General features: G+C 27.3%; 1 protein-coding gene across 5 annotated transcripts in view; it reads left to right on the plus strand.

Moving 5' to 3' along the window:
* Positions 1–24,726, plus strand: part of trol (terribly reduced optic lobes) — a 169,312-nt gene that overhangs the window by 52,982 nt on the left and 91,604 nt on the right. For all 5 annotated transcript variants that reach the window (XM_089228212.1, XM_089228215.1, XM_089228214.1 and 2 more), the window contains exons 3-7: positions 15,498–15,715; positions 19,554–20,032; positions 22,267–22,426; positions 23,034–23,203; positions 23,978–24,130. In XM_089228212.1, coding sequence (XP_089084338.1) covers positions 15,498–15,715; positions 19,554–20,032; positions 22,267–22,426; positions 23,034–23,203; positions 23,978–24,130 — 1,180 coding nt within the window. The remainder of the gene's footprint in view (positions 1–15,497; positions 15,716–19,553; positions 20,033–22,266; positions 22,427–23,033; positions 23,204–23,977; positions 24,131–24,726) is intronic.

Here is a 24,726-nt window from a genome sequence, read left to right on the forward strand (position 1 = left end):
TAATTTTTAACAGATAGAATAATAAAAAGATTTGTCAATTAATGTATATTAATGTTATCATCAATGTTTATCATATACTTATAAATTTTATAGTATAAATTAAAAATTGGTATTAAATATTTTAAATTGTTTAGCTATTATCGATTTATATTTATCATTAAATCTATATTTCATGTTCAAACCGTATGGAATTACGTGTTATTACTATAAACCTTCATACAATGACCAGTGTTAGGAACAGATAATAAAAAAATCATCTGGATAAAGATAAAGATAACAACACTAAATTTTATCTAAGATACAGATAAAAGATAAACAAATTTAATTCATCTAACAAAAAGATAAAAGATAAAAATATTTTATCCAGATAAATAACAGATAATTATAGAAATTAAAATTAAAACAACTAATTTAAAAAAACATATATAATGTCATGTAAGTACATGCCTATATAATATGTTTATTTTCGACTTAACTTATTATATCATGATGTGTATCACCAAACATTAACTTCAACACATATAATTATATAAGGAACCAATAAGATCCGAGGGACTCTAGGGAGTAACAAAGCATAAATAAAAATTTGGGAAGTCACCCTGCTGAAGAAGTTGTCGAGTGGACCAAAAACAAAATTCACATAGTTAATAATACTTTTGGTACAGATCTATCTAATTTTCACTAAAAAATTTATCTTTTAAATTTATCTAGATAAGTCAAATATTTATCTAAAATAAATACTTAGATAACTTATATTTATTTATCTAGATAAGATAAAAGATAAAATAATTATTATCTGGATAATTTATCTAGATAAATTGATCTAGATAAGTCCTAACACTGACAATGACCATATAATTTTTTTTTTAATTTTCTAAAATGAATGATCATCCATTAGATCAGTGTTGTATTTATGGGGGGGGGGTTCCACCCCCCCCCCCCAAGAATTATTGAATGCGTCTGGAGACCTTAAATTTTAAATATTTAAATATTATAATAATAATTATATTTATAAATTATTGTATTATGATATGACACCCCCCCCACCCTAATCAAAAATTGTAAATATGCCACTGCATTAGATTGCTTATAGTATATGTATATATATATATTGATTTATATTGATTGTAGCTTCTTTCAACTTCACGTTAAGATGTATTTAGTTGGGACATAATGTTCGAACAAAGAAATTTTTCTCTGTGTGAAATTATCCGATTCGCAATTAGTCATTTATTATTATATATTATTACTCTTTTAACCACTTTTATCACAATAACTATAATAACAACAATAATATAACACCTCCCGTCTCATTTTAAATACTCGCATCACCGTATGCTATTAAAAGTACTCATAGTAGGTTTAAATATTATTATATAAAAGTAATACAATATTAACAATAAATTATGTTCGTTGTTGGAATATTTACTTGATTTTATGTCAACTGATACTGATTAATGATTATGAATGTATATTACATCCGTTTACGCTGATCATAAAATTTACTTTACACATACTTATGTTACGTAATAAATAATATAATATATTAAAATAAAACAAACGAATATAACGAAGCAATTAAATACAAGCTAATAGTATTTTACTCGAGTTGTATATTAATACATTATTATTATATTGTACGCACGATAATCCATAAACGGCAAAACGCAATGTAGTTAAACACAATTGAATATATTATCTGCAACCATTGTTCTGTGTCTTTTCTTCTTTCTTTTTTGAAAAATTGTACTTTATATTATCATAGAACAGTGATATTATATACGACGTACATTGCGGAAAATATCGTAATTTTACACGATCAATTATTATTTCATTCATGTGCTATTATTATTTATGCTATATTTTCCGCACGACGACGAATCGATCTCGCAACGTTTATAATATCAATATTGTCTGTACATAATATTATACTGCAGTACGAGTCGGAAAGAGTTATTTATTTAAAATAATAATATACAGCAATACTGTGATAACGTAATTTAAGATAAGGTTATATCTTAATATCTTATGTATGCGATGAATGTTTATTGCTAGATCGGTTATAATAGTTATGTTAATATTTATATTTGGGTATATTAATTAATTATATTTAAATACTCTCGGCTACAAAAAAAGATGATTTTAGAAACATTATTACTGCAGGTATACCTGCCTATAAATATACATCGTTTATCTACAATAAATACATGTGGTTGTTAGATAAATACCGCGTCTTAAGGATTTCCACCCCCCCTCCCCATGCCGGAATATTATCGTATATACCACATTATATAGGTGGGTGGTATACGCGTATGATGTTTCCTTATCCACCGCCGCAACCACAACACCACAAACTGCACGATGCCGCGCCCGGCCGTCTACATAATCCGCGGTCCCCGGAACGTTTGACACAGTTTCAGTGGTTTATTATAACTCGCGTCGCCACTGCAATAATAATAAAATGAATATTTTATTATTATTAAACACGTCTGGCGTAGACGGCCGCGTCGACAGCGATGGAGCAGCGTACGAATAGAGAGCCCAATGTTCAGTAAAAGTCGATGATCGCGATGCCAGACTTTGACGGGTCCGTCGACTCTATATTAGAGCGGCACTATCGTATCATACACAATGATAAGAAATAATGGCGGTCGCGCTGGATTTCGTCCAGAATACGATGTTTATACTGTTTTGTCACGCCGTAACCACACGCTGTAAACACGAGTGTATAACAGGCGACTGTATTATAAATATTAATATAATATGATATATATATATATATATATATATATAGCGATGTATATGTAATTATTCGTACGCGTATGGGTGCCCGTGGAGTAAAACGGATCGTTTTCCATTGCTCCTACTCCAAATTTTCTGGAAAATAAACTCATAGAGTACACTTGACTTTATTTTAGTTACATTAATAGCGAATGAATCTGAAACTGAACTAATATGCTCACGATTGATGATGGACTTCAAACGGAACTTTTTGCTAATAATTATTGTTTGCTTATTATCGTAGAACAGCACTAAATTTAAAATATAAAATCGGAGAATCTATTTTTTGATTATAAGTATAATTACAGTTTGTTTCTACGTGTCCCTTTTTTTAAAAGTTTATTAAGGCTTCAACAACATAGGTTTTTAGCCTACTTTAATCAAAATGTATACTAGAAAAAGAAAGGAAAATATATATATGTGTACATTAAATTTTGGAATACATTTTATAGTTATTATTTACAATGGGTATTTAGTGTTTATGTTATGGAAAAATGTACTGATTGCAGTTGTGTTTTCATCTTTGAAGGCTTGATAGAGTGATGCAGGATTTTGGAGTATCTTGCGTGCTTCAGTGTATTTGGGGCAGGTGATTACGATATGTTCAATTGATAGAGTTACGTTGCAAGTATCACATATGGGTGCTGGTTCTTTTTTGATGAGATGTACATGGGTTAAGTAAGAATGGCCTATTTTGGCTCGAGTGACGGTTACTTCCTCTTTTCTTTTTGTGCCGGAAGGATAGTTTAATTTCTTGACGAGTAATTTTGTGTTTCTCAGTTTGTTGGTGAAGGGATTCTACGTGTCTTATATCATAATTCATAACATATTATAGCATTATAGTTATTCACTCGATAAGATTATAAATGAAATTAATATACAATATAAAATATATTATACTACCGTGCACAATCGTTTTTTTTTTTTTTTTTTTTGGTAATAACACGTTCCTCGATGCAGAATAAACGTTTCATTAGATTTTGGTTAGTTTTTCGTTTCTTCGTACGATAATAATAATTATATACCAGCATTTATTGCCACGTAATCCGATACGTGTCATGCTCTACAATTGAATATTATTATTATTATTATGTGTGTAGTGCGTGAATCTATATTATTATTAAATACCGTGGTAAAGGTGTGGAAGGGCTCGTGAACATAATATTATACCGTGGTATACAAATGTGGTGTGCGTAGCGATCCTGCAACTGTATAATATTGACTTTTGATCAGTCGAATTAGTATTGCAGCCGACGAGACAAGTTATGCATCTATAACGGACTCATGATGTCATCTAGATGATGTTTTCAATGGTATCGTCGTCATCGTATAGGAACGATACATGTCGGTCTTCGATTATTCGGATGTGGTTTATGTTATATTATATACGAGTCCTCGATATTCGTTATTTAAAGCTGTTATATTAAGTGCCGTAACAGAATGACGTCATAGGCACCTATGTTATACCTATATAATATGTGCGCGTTGCAATTTTTTATAGAATCGCTCTAAAAGGAGAAGATGTTATTATTTTTATACTTTTGAAGGGTGTTTCATAAACTACATAGACAGAAATTATATAGAGATAACTTTAAGAAGTGTTAAAAAAAAAAAAAAAAATTATACTTAAATGTTTTGTATATATACTTCGACTTAAGTGTGAAACACCTCATCACGGCCAATAATTGCTCGAAGTCTGCGCACAGTTACTGCGGCTGCACTATCCCCAAGCGTTTATTATATATGTTTTAAGTACTAAAATTAAGGGTTGTTCGAAATTATAACGCACCTTAAATATAATAAAACAAATCTCCTAAACTATTAAAACCTCAAATCGAAAATTTGACCAACAAAACCAACAGAAATGAAATCATTTTTATCGTGAAACATGAAGACCATACCACTAAATTTAATTTCGTCCAAGTTTATGAAACACCTTGTATGATATATGGTATGTGTATGATAAACTGTAAAATATTTATACATACCATGTACCATATGATGCAACAACTTTTATAGGTTAGAACTATATTGTGTACTTAATTTGTACATCGAAAAAAGAATGTGGCCTTGCTCCGTCAATATTATAAATGAATAATTTTACCAATATTACGTGTCGCGTAGATATACCTAGTAGCTAGGTAGGTATGGGGGTTTTATAATTTTATAAATTTTATTTTATTAGCCAAAGCACAAACAAAACACTTTTAGATAAATAACTTATCGGGATACGCAGCTCCTTTTCGAATTTTTTTTTACAGCTCAGCAAAAATATTTTGTTGGTACAGTTGTATTATATAATAGTGTAAAATGTATAATTGCGAATGTCAGATAATATGAATACTTTTTTATCGATTGATGTGGCCGGCCTTTATTAGAATAGTTGAAAAAATTATCGCCGACGATTTTAAATTTTCTAACGTATTGTATTTTAATCCTAAGATATATCGTATGAGTCAATAATTTACTTATTATTATATTATACCTAAACCACAACGAGTGAGGAACGTAGTACGTACACTGATATACCTATTAAAAAATTAAGGGAATTCACGTTTTTTAGTGAGACCATGATCGTTTATATAATACAACTATATAATATAATAGTAGTTTATGTACTATAAAAACTTAATAATAATTCCCATTGGTGATATATAGACATACCTATGTATTACCCATATAGGTTCGGGTAAGGTAGCTTATTATATTGTACAATAAAGATTACAGTTTGACATTGGTGTGACAAACGTTATACACGTATAACACTTATGCATACTTCAGTTTTCGTAAGAGCAGCAGCTGATGATGTTGTTCTAACTCGTATATTGTATTGCTTTTGTTTTTCGAATAGAGAATTTGTCAAACGACGCAGGTACCTATAGTATAAAATATTAAACAACCTATAAAAAAAAACGTGTAAAATACTCGAGCAATTAATCTCGAACGTTGCGCAATAATTACCAACGATACACTACGACTACGATGTATATATTAAATAAAACTAGTCAGGCAAGTAGGAAAAATAACGCCATCGTTTTCGCATGTCATTCATTTATAATATATGTCACACCCGCCCGCATACAACGTGTATGTACACGAACTTAATATGAGTCATATACTTTGTATCGTCTAATCTACAACAACCGCATAAAAAATAATATACTTCTGTGTATTTCAATATTTAATAATTTTTTTTTTATACAGCACATTAACGACAACGACGATGACGTTTATTAAGTAATATTACTGTGGGTTCATGTAATTATAAATATAAGTGCACTATACCAACAATTTGTATCAATTTACACACACTGCAGCAGTTAAACACACGACCCTGTTCGGGGGTGGTTTTTTAGTTTTAAACCCCAACCCATTAAAAAAAAATTAAAACATAATTGAGGATTATATAGTATCTTAAGTGCATTAAGTTATTAGTTATTAATCAATAATCACTTATCAATAACTAAAAAATTATCGGTTCAATTTTCGATTTAGGTACCTATTCAATCATTCGCATAATTTTTAGTAAACTATCTTTTAGACAATTTGCAGCAAAACGATTTCCCGTTGAAATAAAATAGAAGTTCGTATCTCCACACGGATTTCCTTGACCTGTGCTGTATACGAATCAAAGTATTTGAAAAAATATTTTTTTCGATTAGAACTCAAATAATTAAAATAATTAGAACATGAATCGCCCTGTACAGTGTATACATACATCGTGTTTGCATTATATTTTATAAGCCTGTATATGGGTTATATACATATTTATTTGTGTGCACAGCGCGGTGAATATTTATGACTCTTTTTGCGGTTATCATTCCTATGCTATCAATTATATGACGTGAAATACGAAATTTTAAAGACTATTTTCAATGTTCTATATTTTTATTACGTACTTACTCACCCGTTGAACTGTTGTGTGTGAATTCACCACTTCATTATTATGATGAACGTTAATTGATAGGCGCCTATGCCAATGCCTTCTAGTTCACACACTGGCACACTATTATATACAGACTTCCTGGAAATCGAATGATTTTTCCGTCTCGTCTATTTATAGTTATTTGAACATTGGTCAACCACGTGTTTTATTCGTATTTAATTAATTCTGCATAATATTTGATGAATGATTATCTCATAAATATCGTATTGTCATGGTTGATTTAAGTAAATAATAATATTTGGTATGAAAAAAATATATTTGTGTCGGTGGTATAATATATCATAAGTCTAGAACCTTATCTAAAATAAATGTCTAATGACAATAATACATTTTTTACTATGATACAATATTAAATTAATACAATGGGAATAGACAATTTAAATAAATTGCGATTTTTTTGTTTTCCAAAATAATAATTTATTCGTTATAATTTGAAATTCATCTTTACGAGGTGATCCTCTGATCTATTTATTACCATACAACACCAAACCTAACCTAACTCAATGCTAGTGTTGTCCAACTGTAAACTATTGGTCAAAGAAATTCATTGTCACAATTTTTTTTTATAAGCGTTCAAAGTTTGAATTTTGACAAAATACGTAAAAATCACTGAAATTCGCAAATTATTTTAAGCTAGAAATTCATAAAAAATTTAATACAAGATTTCTTACAAGTTTGTCAACCTTTATCATTCATAAAATAAATATCCACCAGAAAGTCAAATTAAGTTTTTACGAGCGTTAGAAATTTAAATTTGCACAACATTGGATTTTTACTAGATTGCAAACGTATTTTTGTTGAATGGATTCCATTGTAATAATGTGCTTCGTAGAATGTACCGATTATGCACGGATTGATGAATTTGTTTGTATTTACACAAATATCATTATATAAATATTTGTTTTAACTAGAAACTTGATTGGGTTCTTAAACTATATATTTTACCAGGAACGTTTAATACGGCGTATAAGTGTACTTACATGGTTATAGGTATGGGTCATACCTATAAATGATACTCTTATATTATCACATATTATGTGATAAAAATAAAAATATAAACGATTCATACATATTATTATGTTTTGTACGCGCATAAATATGTTTTGAAATTACCTCATGTATAGCGTGTAAGCAGTATTAACACTCCTTGTATGGAACTTTTATAATTTTTATACTTTTTATTTGGACACATAACGTTTATCAACTGTCTAATACTCAAACAATTTATTTTATAGGCCTATTGCTTGCTGTTTTAAATATATAAAATACAACGTCCTTAAACTATTAAAATAATATGCGTAATGTTTCAATCGTTATTTTATGACTCGATATAGCTACAGAACATTTGTTTGACAAGCCCGCGGTCATAATAGATATAGAATATTTTTTTTTTACAGTATTTACTCTTACAAAACATTAAGTTTTCTTTTTCGACTAGGTACCTAATATACCTAATATCAAATATTATAAAACCAATGTACTTATATATATTTCACACTTTATATTATTTTTTTTAATCTTAAAAATCGGCACAGCATGGACGATGGACCATTGAGTTAAAAAAAAGGTTTATTTACATAACGTGTTGTCTCTTATTCTGAGTATTTTTTAAATGTTTGTCTGTAGATTGGCGACTTTGATGAATCCGATAATGTTGGAAATTGACTGATGATGATTGTGAAGTATTTCAGTTCAGTTAATCATTATTCGGGCAGATTGAAGTTAGTTCTTATGTTTTGGTATATTCAGCATTCGGACTATGAATATTAATCTGTATTTACAGGGTGATTTTCCTATAAAATCATATTTGAATTTTTTTATCATTACCAATGTAACTACTATATAATACATAGAATTTCTACAAATGTGGACTAAAAAACTTTAAAAAACTAGAATAAGAGTGAACCTGCAGCAGTTAGCAGCAGTTAGCACTAGTTATCATTATTAGTACATCACTAGTTCTCGAATAAGAGTAGTTCTGTCTATAACTATTGAAGCCGCGATATCAGTGTTGCTTACGTACACAATAAAAATTAAAAATAATTTATAAATATAACATAGCTGAACAATTTGAGTAAATGATTTAAGCTAAAAAAATAATAAGAAAAGAACACGGAAATATTCTCTACAATTTCTATTTTATAAGTGTTATTTTTTTTAGTTTCAATTCAAATCAAGTATGGTGCAACTGTTATTGTTTTAAAAATAAAAAAAACTAGACTAAAATATTATACAAAAAAAATGTATGCATACCACACTAAGTATACCATCTTATCTTATCCGGTTACATGCAACGCGCTTGGTATGGCTCGGCATGCATAAAGTGTGGCCGCGCTGCATTTTATGACACTGCTTTGTATATGACCCGAAGGTTCGAACTTACGATTGCTCTTCGTGTTGCATCTGATTATCATAAATTTATAAATAAATAGTAGAGAGTGATCGTCTCAGAAAATTATTTTTAAATATTCCATTTTACAATATTACTTTTTCTCAGAAAATATTCTAATTTATCATTGATGGCTGCACACTAATATAGTGACATTAAATGTCGGTCTTTTACATAGGTAAATACGATTTCTAAATCGACCATCGTTTTATGATAAATTTTAACATTAATTAATATCCCTTAAAACGCTTACCTATAAAATTTATTAAGCAATTACAGAATACTATTGTAAATTTAATAAAATAAATCTTTGCAAATTAAAATGTTAAAAATATAATATAAAAACTATAATTTTTAATATCGTCGCAACTTCACAAAATATTTGAAATTATTAAATGCTTAATCATGTCTACAAGAATATCAACTCTTTATAATAATAATTAATTGTAAGTTTTATAGCCGTGTATTGTTCAAATAAAAACTTTTTTAATTTATCGGATTTTTTTCTTTTTCTCAGTATTAGATATCTGAAAAAACATAATTGGGTATATCTGTATTTTTCATTACAGTTAATTAGTCAAAATTATTCTTAACTTTATAGAATAATTAAACGGCGCCTGGTAGACGCTTGCGTCACGTCAGTATATTACACATATTTTATACTGGGTGTTACCAATGCGTAAGCCAAAATTTTAAAATGTCTAAAATTAACATTTATTTCTTTATTTTTTTTAATAGCTGTCCAGAGTAGGAATTAGCTTTTTATGGCCGTTGGACGTTTAAGGAGAAGTACACAAGTACACTTAAACACTAATTTTAACGAGACACAGTAAATATATTTTTATTATTATACACATAGGTAATAGTATATTTTGGTCTACTTCTCAGTTTTCCTGTCACTCTTAATAAAACATACCCCCTATGTATAATAATTTAATAAAAATAGTTGTATAAAATAATATCTGCTGTACATTGTCTGAAATATTTCAATTAAATGAATACAATAATACAATATTTGGGGTGATATATATAGTTTGGTAAATGTATATTATGATATTATACTGGTGTTTAATGCTGCCTTCAAGTCGACAGCGGCTATCGATCAATATATTAAAAATTATTATAGTATAATTACTATACAATATATTGATTATTGGTATTATAATATTATATATTATTATGTTATTTTATATATATTGATTCTTAATTTTATTATTATTATTATTATTACATGACTATATATACTAATATACATTATATAATTGTTTATCAATAATTTTTTAAATTTAATTTAACGAATTAATAGTAAGCTTCTTAAGTTTTCTGTTGATGTATTTTGACAAACGCGTTTTACATAAATCTGTTTGATGTGGTCTGATGGGGGAGGTGCTAAGTAGACATAATTATAGAGTTAGATCATCGCAAAATATAGATCAGTAACCTTGTCGTTTCTAATTTTTTGTGAAGATTTTAGTGCAGTCCGACAGTCAAAGGTTTGACCTCATTACGTAGTAATAATGTCCTTTAATAAAAAACGATAAAATTAATGATTTTTATTCGAAAGACAATACATTAGGTCATTAGGATGATTATTAATGTAATATTCGTGGAACGTGGTCGTCTCTATATTATTCTTCAATAGTGCATTTATTAAAATGTGATTATTTTGGAATTAGATTTAGATTTTTTTCACCATTTATGCCAGGGATTGGCAAGTAATTTCTAATGGAGTCCAGATGATTAAAATATTAAATAAATGAGGTTCAACTAAAACAATTTTTGTCAAACCTTTATATTTTTATAATAGTTATATAAAGATAAAAAAAATTTAAGACATGTTGATGGTTCAGTTTTCTTCATTCCACGGTCCGGTTTTGGATCGCGATCAGCCAGTTGTCGACCGTTGATTAAGGAGACGAGTCTTGTGGTGATACAGATTTTTCATTTTCCGATGTAAATTGTTAACAAAGTTTCTACTTGATTTTTATATGCAAATTGCAAATGTTGATACATCAAAATAAGTATAACAATGGTTTGAATTTTGATTCCAACGATTGTTATACTTGGTATTTCGATTCATTACGCTTAATCAGACCTCCACTCAGACAATCTATATAAGCTCTAATTATTTCAATTTATAGACATTATTACGTTAAAATTTAAAAAATCAAATCATATGTTTGATAATAACCTTACAAAAAATATTTTTATAAAAAAATGCCACTCTGATAATAAAATTGTTATAAGAAAATATCTTCAACACGATAACACGTAAATATCTAAAACTAAAATTAATACATTTCGAATTTCAGTGTTAAATTCCTTTAAAACTTAAGTGCTCTTAAAGTCAAAATAAAAACTTATCTTAAAATAAAAAAATGGAAAAAAAATAAAATTTCCTATACTCTTATTCAAAGTTAAAACGGATATTTAATCCGATCGCTTTGAAGAACAATGCAAAGTTCATTTAAATTCCAATAATATATTTATTACATAAGTGCAACTTTTATAGATAGCAGCACTGCATATTTGCTATGTATAGGTTATCTCGACTTATCTATAACAACGTTAAAACTGCTATATAATATAGTTGTCGAGTGTGCACATGATGCATCTATATTACTTCTAAAAATTACGTAGGTACCTATATCATAAGGGATCTCAGAAACCCAATATTAGCTCATTACTCAATGCTCATATCGCTGCAGCCATAATACTGATATTAAAAACGTGTCTAAAATGTTTTTTTTAACGTAAGGTATACCTAACCTATCACTTGTTCGCTATTTCTATTCGATTCAATTTTTTAGTTTTACATATTTCATGAGATGCGTTTATTTAAAATTGTTTTCATTCTTTGTGTACACTGAGAAAAAAAAAGATTTTTAATTTATAAACTGTAGTAATGGCTGTACTAGCTGGTCACATTGAAACACCCCGTGCATAAATCTGAATATGCACGATCAACAAAATGATTAATTATTATTAGTTTTATTTATCTGATAAAAAAGAATTGTACTTTATTATTGAGATCAATTATTCAGCGTGTGGTCGAATTTATTCCATGTGACCGCATCATTGATGGTTGTTCATTAAAAATTGATGTTTGATGTCCATATTGTACGGTATTTTAATTTTATAAAGATACAAATATTTTGTCGGAGAACGCTTCTAATTTAATATGCGTAATGAATGGGCATGGACTATTAGGCTGCGACTAATATAAACCTATATAAATATTGAGAGAGATATAATATATTACGATAAAAGATTCTATTATGGTTAATGAGTTTGTAAATTAACAAGAGCCATGTATAATACCCATATAGTAATTCTTTAATTCCTTAAGTATGTGTCAAAATTCGCCACATATATTCAATATATAATATATTAATCGTTAATTTTTCAAACGCATTATCATGTTTAATATAAATTCAAGCATAAAACAAATAACTCATAATTTACTTGAGCACTTTTTTATTTATTGTTATTATGAAGTTCATACATAATATAATATTAATTATATTTAGTAATAATCTTACCATTAACATAATGCATAATAGCTCTCATATACTTATAATGCTTTTGATATTATGAGTTCGGTAAAAGCGAGGTAGGTATCATTATGACATGTAGGTAGTCAATATGACTAGAAATTGTTTTTATTGAAGTTTTTTTCCATTTACCATTACGTCAGTTTATATATAAACGTCAAAAGTCAGAAATTTAAAATAGTTCTGTCATAAATCCATACGATAATCGTTTTTTATTTTATAATTTCGTCTAGAAATTGGAGAAAAAGATATTACTATTAATACATTTACCACTTGAAATAATATTCCAATGACTACAGTAGTATTATTATGTAACTTGATTTATCTGACTGTCTATAAATATCACCTTGGCTCTGTTTATTACTTATTAATTATACTTTATTCCTTAAGATTTTACAATTATAACTCATCCAATTATATGATTATATAATATTGAACAAATCAAATGAAACCGATGTTAATTTATATATCTATGTTTCACCTTATTATTACTTTTACAACCTGCTATAAATTAAGTACCTACATTGAACAGAAAAGTGTGAAGTAGAATTGCTGTACATACGCATCATGTGTGCAGTCGAATAGACAGATTAATAAATTATAGATCAAAGGAATTTATGTATTTATTTTGAAACGTTTTTTTAATATAGCATCGATTAAAAAAATCCATGAATTATGCCTAAATTTATTCACAATAGCTAGGTAGGAGATGTTTTAATAAATAAATTTATCTAAAATGTAATCATATCAGTGAATCAAATATCAATTACACTTAAAATTTTTAACCTATGTTCATTTGATTAACTGCAAAATCACGCCTATTAAATTAAAACAAGTGCCGAATAGTCAGTCGTAATAATAATTAATAGTGTATTAAAATGTATATAAATACCTTATTCAAAATTTAAATTATCTAATCCATAAAGATATATATATATATGTATTTATTAATAATTATTACGCAATTGATTTCTTTTTTATAAAACGAACGCAGTTTTATTCTAATCAAGCTAGAACTTTTATTAAATTATTTGCATTAATTTGCTATGTACATATACATTGCGATTAAAAAATTTTACAATGGAGTTTAAAACTGATATAGGTTGGTTATATTTGAAATTTTATTTTAATGGATCGAAATACTCCGAATAATATTCTTCTGCAGTTCTGCTTAGGAATATGAAATTAAAAATGTGTTGTCATTCAAACGAGTAAAATATTTATAAAAATAATAGTGATACGAATAGCAAAAACATAAATTTTATCAAAATTGTTTTTTTTTTAATGACTTAAAATTATGTAAAATAAATATTTAATGGATCACTCTAAATTGACAACTAAGATGTCCAGCAGTCAGCAAAGTCTATTCTGTTTTGTTAGTTTTAAATTTTAATTTACATTAAATTGATCTATTACCTATAAGATATGTGTTCTTTTGTCGGCATCTTTCGTTATTTTAATTTTATAATGATTTATGAGTGTTTCCAAATTTTAGTCATTTACATAATCATGACTATATTTAAGTTAAAATAGAAAGAAACGATGAGAGAGCACAGTTGATAATATTATAATATTTAAATTTAAAAACTTGCCAATTTATTGTCATATTGAAACTAAAAACACATAATTGGTTCTGCTGAACTCAGATTTGCCATGTTGTTATGTACGTCTGAGTATAAGATGGAGACAACACATATGTGGGCGAGGCGTCCTCTAAGCATTTGAATTTTCTGGCACTAGTTTATTATACAATTTTTAGATACTATATATCTTTATAGTTTATAGTAATATTCTATACATGAGATCAGTATTATTTTATTTTATTTAGCCTACAATAATTGAAAAGAAAAATCTAATACATTATATTTAATATTTTTATACGATGTTCTAAAAAATGTACACACCAAATATGAATATTATTGAAAACAGCTATGCAAACATAAAAATACTAATTAATTACAAATATAATAAAAAGTTTAGTGACTTTATCTCATAAAATTATTATAAATCAAAAATGATGATTTGATGATATTATACTATTAATTTTCCGTTAATAAATTACTAAATAAATTATCTATCTTGGTACTTAGTTTTCAAAGGTTTAATAATATTATGTTTGCTGTATAAGTTAGCGCGATCTAGTGGTAATAATAATTTTTAAAGGTTCTCTTTTTTCCTACCAGACTGTTCTTGTACATTAAAAGTCGGCATTTCTTACTTTTTTTATGATTTTGATATCATTATAATTACACGATTAGTACCTAGTACTAATTTTGATAATAATACGAATGTTTAAATGAAATCTGAAAATATAATTAATTTTTTTTATTATAATAAAACTTTAAGTAAAACTATGCACTTATAATTTTTCTCATAGTAATATTAATTCTTATAGAATTAATTTAGAATTTGTTATATTTATGTGCTATATACGATTTAATTTGTTTACCAAACACGGTAGTGAGTATTTATTATAAACGATAATGCGATAAACTGCGGTGTTAATAAATTAATATAGAATTAGTTAACACAGTTATTTAAATCACTCATTTCTTGATTATTGTAATTATACTTAATATAATAACACATTTCGATCATAACTCATTTTGTGTCAATCACATATGATACTAAAAATATATTTAAGTTTTTATATAATATGTTACTAATCAGCATAAAATATAAAGTTGAAGGTACATTAATTACTGATTATTGAAATTTTCCAAAAATTATTGAAACAACAATCAACTACAATTTGGCTGTTATATGTATTTTCATTTTTTTTTTTTTAGAAACCGTCATTAATGTATATATTCATTTGATTTTACAGACGGACAATGATTTAATGTTTGAGGATGATCAAACACCGAATAATATCTTAGACGGTTTAAATCCGCCTGATCAATCGACATCCAGATTTCTAAACTTTGTACACGGATCAGTGAATAGGATTAAACGATCAATATGGTCATTTTTAGGAGATGAAGAAACTGAAAAAACTTCTACTGAAGCTATATCATCAACTAGTTCTGATAATAACATATCAAGGTAAATAAAATTTAGGAATATTGTTTTAGAATTATTAATATTAATTATTATTATAGATTATATTAACTACTTATCATAATATAACTAATACATAAATAATATATAAACAAATATTAATACGAATAATAGTATAATAAATCAATATTATACCATCGTAAATTATAAATATTATACTTGTATATTAAAATATCATACATTTTATGTAATATATGGACTTCATTAAAATATTGTCGATAATAGACTAAATTATAGATTTTCCAATGAGAATACTTTTTTTAATTTTTTTATAATTTATAATGTTTTAAAATATTTGTCATCAACAATTTGCTTTTAAAACACTTCGGTGTTATACTACCTGTATTCACTATTCTATTAGCAGTTATTGTTATCTTATGTTTTATTATTCATTTATATTAGCTATTCAAATGTAACAGCAGGTATTTAAAAATACTAGTTATACTTCACAAATCAATAATAAAAAGTATTGTATTAAATTCTAATTTACCTCAATATTACTACTACAGTTTTGTAGTCCAATAGAGATTAAATTCAGGACGATACCAAGTTAGGATTCCGATATATTATACTCGTCGACTGGCTTCGCTGCTCTGTCAGTATTGCGGTAAACTACCATTGATTAGTAAACATATTACTATAATTATACAGTTTTACACAGTGTTCTAATATAATTATTATATCCGTGTATAGTACCTAATAATTATAACTTAATTTTTCAATAATTATTCAATCATAGTATATTAAAAAATTATTGTAATTATATATATATATTGATTTTGTCATTATATAAGACATTGTGATCAATTACACTCCATTATATAGTTTTAATGTTTATTAATTAATGTATATTATTAGAAACATAATTAATAATAACACAATTAATATAAAAATTATTGATATAACGTACGCAATATTATACACTACACCCATGGTGCTAAATTGCCTATAGCACACGCCGTTTAACATGCAATATAAAAAAAATTACAACGCACATAAAAATAAAATAAAATCACATAGGTAATAACTAATAATATATTTTGCATGATTGTTTAATTAATGATTTGAATTTTATTATGTTTGTTTTATCTGCCATCAGTTATACTAAATTAATATTTTTATTAGTTCAGTCTTATTCAAAAAAAATGGTCATAAATGCATTATAAGGCACCTTTACGGATATGATGGGAAGGCGTTGTTCGTTATGTAGATTCTATATAGGTATAAGAACGTTAATTTTAGATTCTGAGCAACGCGAGGAATGTATTGGTTTTACAATTATATTTATTTCTTTTTCTTTTTTATTCTGTAAACACTTTTTCTCCCTCTAAACTTGCTCAAAAGTATCAAGTGTAGCCTCTTTTCTGAAAGATAATGTTCCTGAGCTGGTACTTTAAAGAGGTCATTTTTCGATTTTCGAACGGTACTCGAAATAAAAGTGGCTAAAGGAGAAAACCCGAACGATATCACGATTTTATAATATTAAATAATTATGGACAACGTTTTTTAACAGAAATATTGCTTCAAATGAAAAATGACTAGAGATTTTTTTTGTTATATTTTGGATTTTGTTCCTTACGGTTTAAAGTTCGGAAATTTTAGCCATTTTTGAGCTATTTATAGACATTTTAAATTTGGGAGTTTTTTGTTGTTATTTGCTTAAAAACATTCATAAAAACTTTGGGCTGTTTACTTATATTAGCCTTATATTAGACATGGTAAAATTTTCAAAACATTTTAATGACTTTTTAAATCTAAGATTTTTTGTATACAATGGTATAATAATATCATTGGATTCAAATTTAATTCCATCCATTACAGTAACCCACTTTTTTAATCCGATTCGAATAAAAATAATTCAAAATATATTTATATCTCTATGTTAAGATAAAATGGTTATCTAAGATAAGTCACCTAGATATATTTTTTTGACGATCATTTGGATTTTTTTCTAGGGGTTTTAATTATTGTTTTTATTTATACACCCTATTTCCAAGAATATGCCTATATTTACTGTATTTTATTTTCACTTTCTCTTAGTACCCTTATGAATATTTATTACGTGTGTTTATCTATAGTTATTTCTTGCAGATATAATGTTCGTTCTCTGTAAACACAAATGGTTTAAACGTATTAAAACACGTATTCACAATGTAAAATTTTTAACTCATATAACATATTTTATAGCAATAATACTGTTTTAAAAATGCAAGTTTTAAATTATCTGTTTTTATATCTTGTTACAATTTCAATGAATTACTTGTTATCGTATCTAGATAATTGTTTGGTTATCTCTATACAACTTTGTATACCTATACTTTCAATCGTATATTTTCTTATTATATATAGCTAATATCAAAAGTTTGATCGCGAAATATATGAATAGTCGAGTTTAGTCTATAAGGCCATCCATCACCTGAAATACATGTGTAATTTACCTTGCTCCAAGAATTAATAGAAATTTTCCTAGTTAAATATTTATAGAGATGCATATTTTATATATTATGATGCTTATGAATATAAATAAAATGGGTTGACGACATTGGCATTGTAAAATAATTAGTATGTACCTATTTTGTATTTATTCTAGTTGTCATCGTATTGGAGCGTCCTACAGAAACCATTACTAGTAGATTATACGTACTACTCTAGATATGCAAAAATATGTCACATAAATTACTTATTAACTACGGATAAATATCGTTTAAATACGTTTTAAAAAAAATACATTATAACTATTTACTAATCATAATTCTTACGATTGAATTGCTTATATTTTATATATAGACTTGAATTGATTTTTTATTTCAAAATGTTTTGCTCATTTTATAATTCTATAATTTATGCTTTGAGTATAATATGCACTTATACGTTTATTGAAGATCTAATGATATAAATTAGATGTTTCATTTATTGCATTGAACGTGTTTGTTATTTTTGTAAATAATGATCTATCATAAATTCTTTTAAGTTATAATTCTATAATATTATATAGAAATTATATTGCAAGGACGCTTATAGTTATGAACTTGTGAAGAAGCCTCAAAATCTTAGCTTCATTACTAGTTGACGTACTTTTTTAATCCATCAAAGTATTTAATACATAGTAAGTTATCAATGTAGGTATTATTGGAAAATACGAAAACATATTACTAGGTAGTCCCTTTAGTATCATTAAAAGTGTTTTATATGTTATATGGTTGTATATTTGTCTATAACGTTTAAGCTATTTTTTATATTATGTATTTAGATTTAAGGGTATATTATATCGCCTTCTGCTAGATGCATATAGCGTTTATAAATATTTAAATAAAACGGCACCTATAGCACTTGTATAAAACGTTAATTTTATTTTAAATAAATAACGGTTAACGCGTATTAGGTATAATTTGTATTTATACAATACATTTATTTATCTAATATTTACTTAATTTTTTTTTTGTTTTTTGGTGGAGGTGAGTTCTATATACGAAAACGTAAATATATGTATGATGTATGATACCCAATTTGATTGTATAAAAACATATGACAACATTGTTACTATTCGAGTATAGCTGCAGTAATATGAGCAATCGGTGCTTGAATTGAGAAATATTAAAAGGGCTACGAAAATCATCCCCCTCCACACAATCACACGCAGACAATTCAAGCACTCTATTCATTATACTTTATAATAAACACTTAATTTCCAAAACTAATTTTCCTAATAGCCTTTTATATAAACTATAGCATATATATTATAGACATTTCATTGTATTTTTATTAGTTCCTAAGTCATTCTTTTGAATTCTTTAGTGATATAAATTGCTCGTAATTTTTTCAGTAGGGTGACCAGAACGACGGAAGAAGATACCGATGCGACGGCTCCAATGACAGCGTCCGACAACGGACCAAATCGCGGAGATATACCATCGTTCGATGACGACGAGGACAACGAACTAACGTCGGGCGATGGCAATCATTCGGGTGACGGACCAGATACTGATGACCGTTACACGACGAACAAACCACAGCGAGTCGGGTCCCAAGACGATACTAATATGTTGCCGATGAATAACGTAAACGGTTTTAATTTGACCATAACTAATCCACCCGACTCTTGGAACGCCGGCGATTCGACCACAAGCACCACTACCACCACTACCGTCGCTGCTGCTACTACCACGACAACGACGACGACGACTGCAAAAGCGACTGCGGCCACTCAACCGTCCACGACCGCCCAACCGTCCACGACCACTGAGTCACCGACGAGTGCTCCGCCGCTATCGCCGACCCAGTCGTTTGTCGAACAAGGCACAAGTAATACTGTCATATAATATTCTATTTTTACACACGCGTATCTCATATGGGTTAGATTATATCACGTCATGTTCATTGTACGTCACGTTATTGAGAAAAAAAAAATGGATTGTTTGATATTTTTTCAACAATATAAGAACTGTCATAACTCATATGGTGCCCACAACATAAAATAGTCTTTAATAAACTCCATTAATTATAGACTATGCACGTGTGAACGCAAACATCTGTGTTGCACTGGTCATCATTCATCGACAATATTTTTTTATTTATAATAAAAGTATAATATGATTGAACAGAAAACAAAATAGTTAAGAATATAATATAGTTTTTAAAGAATATTAGCTATATATTTCCATGCATAAAAAAAATATAGTGTGTGAGTAACACTCTGGGGAAGTAAAACTTCTTTCATAAGTATAGGGTCCGTTAAATCATAAGTTAGGTTTAACCCATAGTGTAGTCTCATTCGAATATGTTCTTAATCAGTAATCGTCACCACGAATATTATATGCAATGTAATCAATTTGATAACAGAATTTGCACAAAAAAAAAAAAAAACAATTTTCAATAACATTACCAATTCACTTTTTTTCACAAAGAGGAGAGACGAGAGTAGAATTGAAAAAACATAGAAAACACACTAAGCAAATGACGCGTTATCACACTCGGGCATATAACATTTAACCACTCAAGCGATTTCTATCGCAGTCATACACACGCATTCATACCCCGTCTAATTTTTTTGTGACGTTTCATTCTTTTGTGACGATTTTTTCTCCATCCATACCTCAAGAAAGAAGTTTTACTTATAAATAGAGGTCGGATTTATAATCTCTTAAAATCCTTAAAATATGATGTTTTTATGTCGCATAAATTAGGCAATATATTCTCTTAATATTCTTTTAAAATACCAGATATATGATGTTTTATGTCCTTAAATATGCAAAATGTTCTTTTAATATTAAAAAAAATTCAGTTTAAATTTATTTTGGCTAACAAAATAACCTACGATTAATTTTTATTAAAACCCAGAAATTTATTATTTATAAACAGAATTATTTGGTGAACATTATTATACCTATCAAAGTGCTGATAAACGTGAAATATATTCATTATATGCCGATATTCAAAAATATTCTCAAATATTCTCTAACGTGTTAAATATTCTCTAACCCATAAAATATGCTTTTTTATGCAAAATAAATTTTTTCCTATGAATTTTGTGTTTCATGAATCGTAAAGATTTCTCACTCCCATTTAACTGCATAGACTAGAAACAAATATGTAAAATCATAAAAATCCGACCTCTACTTATAAACTATGAACACATATAGGTATAGAAAAATGTATTTCAAATTGATAATCTTCATGGAAAATTATACTTTATTTTAGGATATAGTATGATTGTATTTTATTAGTCATTGCTCATTACTAAGCTAATAACTACTGATTATTATTTAATAGTATAAATCAAAATAACTCTTTCTGATATTTGTTTAAATATTTCACAAAATTTAAAAACATTTGATCATGAAAAACAACATATCGTTGAAAAAATATTTTATACTTAATAATTAAATCGACATGACAACTGAAAACATTTAAGTATTTTATACAAGCTACTCAATTATGTTTAAAAGTACATTGCGAGTATATGACTATAGAAGTTAAAATGTTAAATTATTTTATTTTAATAGTAGATAAAAACATTTATTTGGTTTTTAGAATTACATCACATCACCTTCAGGTATACTAATTGTTCATGTAAGTAACAGATAAATATTAATGTTACCAGTGTATTATAAATTATTAAAATCATAGTGTCGTATAACATCTATAATGCATAATTCTAAATGGTAATCAGTTAATTAACCTCTTATTTTGAAAAAAAAAAGTATAATGCGTCAATAGAATATTCATTTTATTTGTTAGGCATAGTATATTAGGGTATAACAAGTCAGATTATTTTAATTTATTTATTTAATAGTAAATGCACAATTACCTATATAATAATATTATATACTACCTATATAAATAATAATGTGTGTTCATAAATATTTAATGTTTATCTAAAAACAACATTATTTCATAATACTAATGGCAATATTACAATCACATTACTTTTATTATAAAACGTGATCTGCATAATAATTAATCATGATATGTCTGCTGGTTAAATAAATATATCTCCACTTATAATAGATAAATAAAAACTGTGTTTGGTTTTACAGCTATTTTCAGAGTACATTTAACAATAATGGAGCCATATACCAAGGACTATGCTGATATGAAAAGCGAAGCTTTTGACTGGCTTGCCAACAATATCACTTTGTCACTGAACAAAGCATTAAAACAATACGGAACTTACTCACCAAGAGTAGTAGCAATCCAGTAAGAAATTAACTACCGCGTAACTTATCTATTTAGCGATATTTCAATAACAGATTTAGAATATATTATTATGATATACCTAATATATATGATATAGGTATAACCTAATAATATAATATAACCTATAACCATTAACCACCACAAATTATTAATTGTATTTAATTAAATAATAGAAACAAAAGAAATCTAATTCGATATCCCCTAATTTCGTGATGTCTAAATTTCTAATTTAAAAATATGTTTGCACATATATTTTGAAATTTTTTTAATTCCTATATTTGTTGGTTTATATTTACATAATATACTACTTTTATGGTATCAACATAATTATTGAATAAAACGACTCAACTAGCGTTTCTCTTTCAACGCGATATTAATATATAAATACCTCTTTAAGATTTTGGACAATTTATACAAAAAACTATGTACTGATGTATATAAATCTTTACTCAATAAACATTTCTTTAGATTGTAAAGAAAAATATTTATAGCGTAAAAACAACTTTTTTCTCAGTTGTGTTAAAATGTATATTTTAAAGTTTTTAGCGCATTAAGTGTACGAATCGTTGCAATTAATGAAGTCGAATCGTTTGGTTTTTTATTTCAGGCCAAGTAGCGACGAATTTTTTGTAAGAGCAACTGTGGACATTGAATCCGAAGGACGAGAAACTAAGGAAACATTAGAAAATCAACTCCGATATTTCATATCCAACTCTAGAGCATTTAATCCTAGTAGCCCTCTCACTGTTATCGATAAAGGATTCGACATCACACAAGGTAAATTTAGACGCAAACAATAAACAGTCGATGGATCTGACGTTATTTACTGGCTAAGGGCTGTTTTGTGTAATAACTTTGCAGGCATTTTAGGGGATCTGCTGTTTGGAAATTGAGAGTATTATTACTTATTATTACATGATATAATTATTTAATAATAGTCTGGTAGAACTTTGGTGACGAGTTGTGATCATATAGGTATTATTGATTCTTATTTGTATCCAAATCACTGAGTGTTGGTTCATATTCTAATCACAAGATAAAAATTCAGCTGGTTTTAATTATATTTTAAATGTAGTGAATACATACTTGCATTTCAAATTGTACAACATTAGTGTATCAGCAATAATATCAATACCAATAATATGATATCAAAAATTAAATACTGCTATACTTAATACTTATATTATAATATATATATATATGCTATAGTTTACATAGTAATATGCGTTCTATTTTTGTGGTTAGATGTTGCCAATATTTTTATGTAGGTAATCAAATTCTATATATTATTCGATCTACATTTGACAGTACTACAGTAGTTGATTCTATTTTACGTGATTATCCTGCATGTAAACGTATTACCACTATATTTATTTTTGCTTGAGAGCTTATTGAGAATGCCATACATATTTTTCTTGATCAATTTAAATGGCGCCTTCAAAACATCTTTCTACCCATTATATTTATTATTTATATTTTGTACCGTAGATTTTACTGTAGTTAACCTCTGTTTTTACATACATTTATATATATATTTTTTTACAACTTAAGCATACGCTGGTCTCACCGCCACTTGCCAGTCGGGCGAAATGCTTTGTGTAGTCACCAACGCTTGTTTACCAGCAGAATCTCGATGCAATGGCACGGCTGAATGCCCAGATGGAACTGACGAACAAATGTGTCAAAGACATATCGAACTTAACGGTAAGTTCCTATAAGAAAATAACGATCGTATCCACTCTTTTGATTGGGGTTTTACGCATAACAAAAATAAGTGTTATTTTGTTAATGTAGACGGGTAATTAATTTAATTAATCAAAGTATTATCCAAATATCAAGTACCTATAAGCGAACTATTGGGAGTGGAGTAGACTATTACAGGGAAATTATTATTCCGATGTTAATTACAAACTAATTTCATTAAAATAATAATATAGTGTGTAAGCGTTAAGGATGAGTTTTGTTTTGAGTTTGATGACTTTGTGAACAAAACTCACATAATTCATTGCTAACTTTCAAGAAGTCACATTTAAATTATACATTTTAATAATACATCTAAAATAATATGAACGGCTGAAAAATATTTTTTGTACATATTATTATTGTTATTATTACTATTTTTCATTATATAATTCAACTAATTAAATGTTTAATATAATTATTAAAATACAATAGTTAGGTATGTATTATCTGTATTAAAGGTATGGTACTTTATATACCTTATACATCGAGGGAACTCCCAACAAAATTTCATCAAGATTTTTATTCATAATAATAAACAATAAGTGTTGCTGTTAAAC

The sequence above is a fragment of the Diuraphis noxia genome, unplaced genomic scaffold (genome assembly GCF_037042655.1).
Source record: "Diuraphis noxia isolate RWA-SAM2 unplaced genomic scaffold, SU_Dnox_SAM2 contig0005, whole genome shotgun sequence".
NCBI classification, from domain to species: Eukaryota; Metazoa; Arthropoda; class Insecta; order Hemiptera; family Aphididae; genus Diuraphis; species Diuraphis noxia.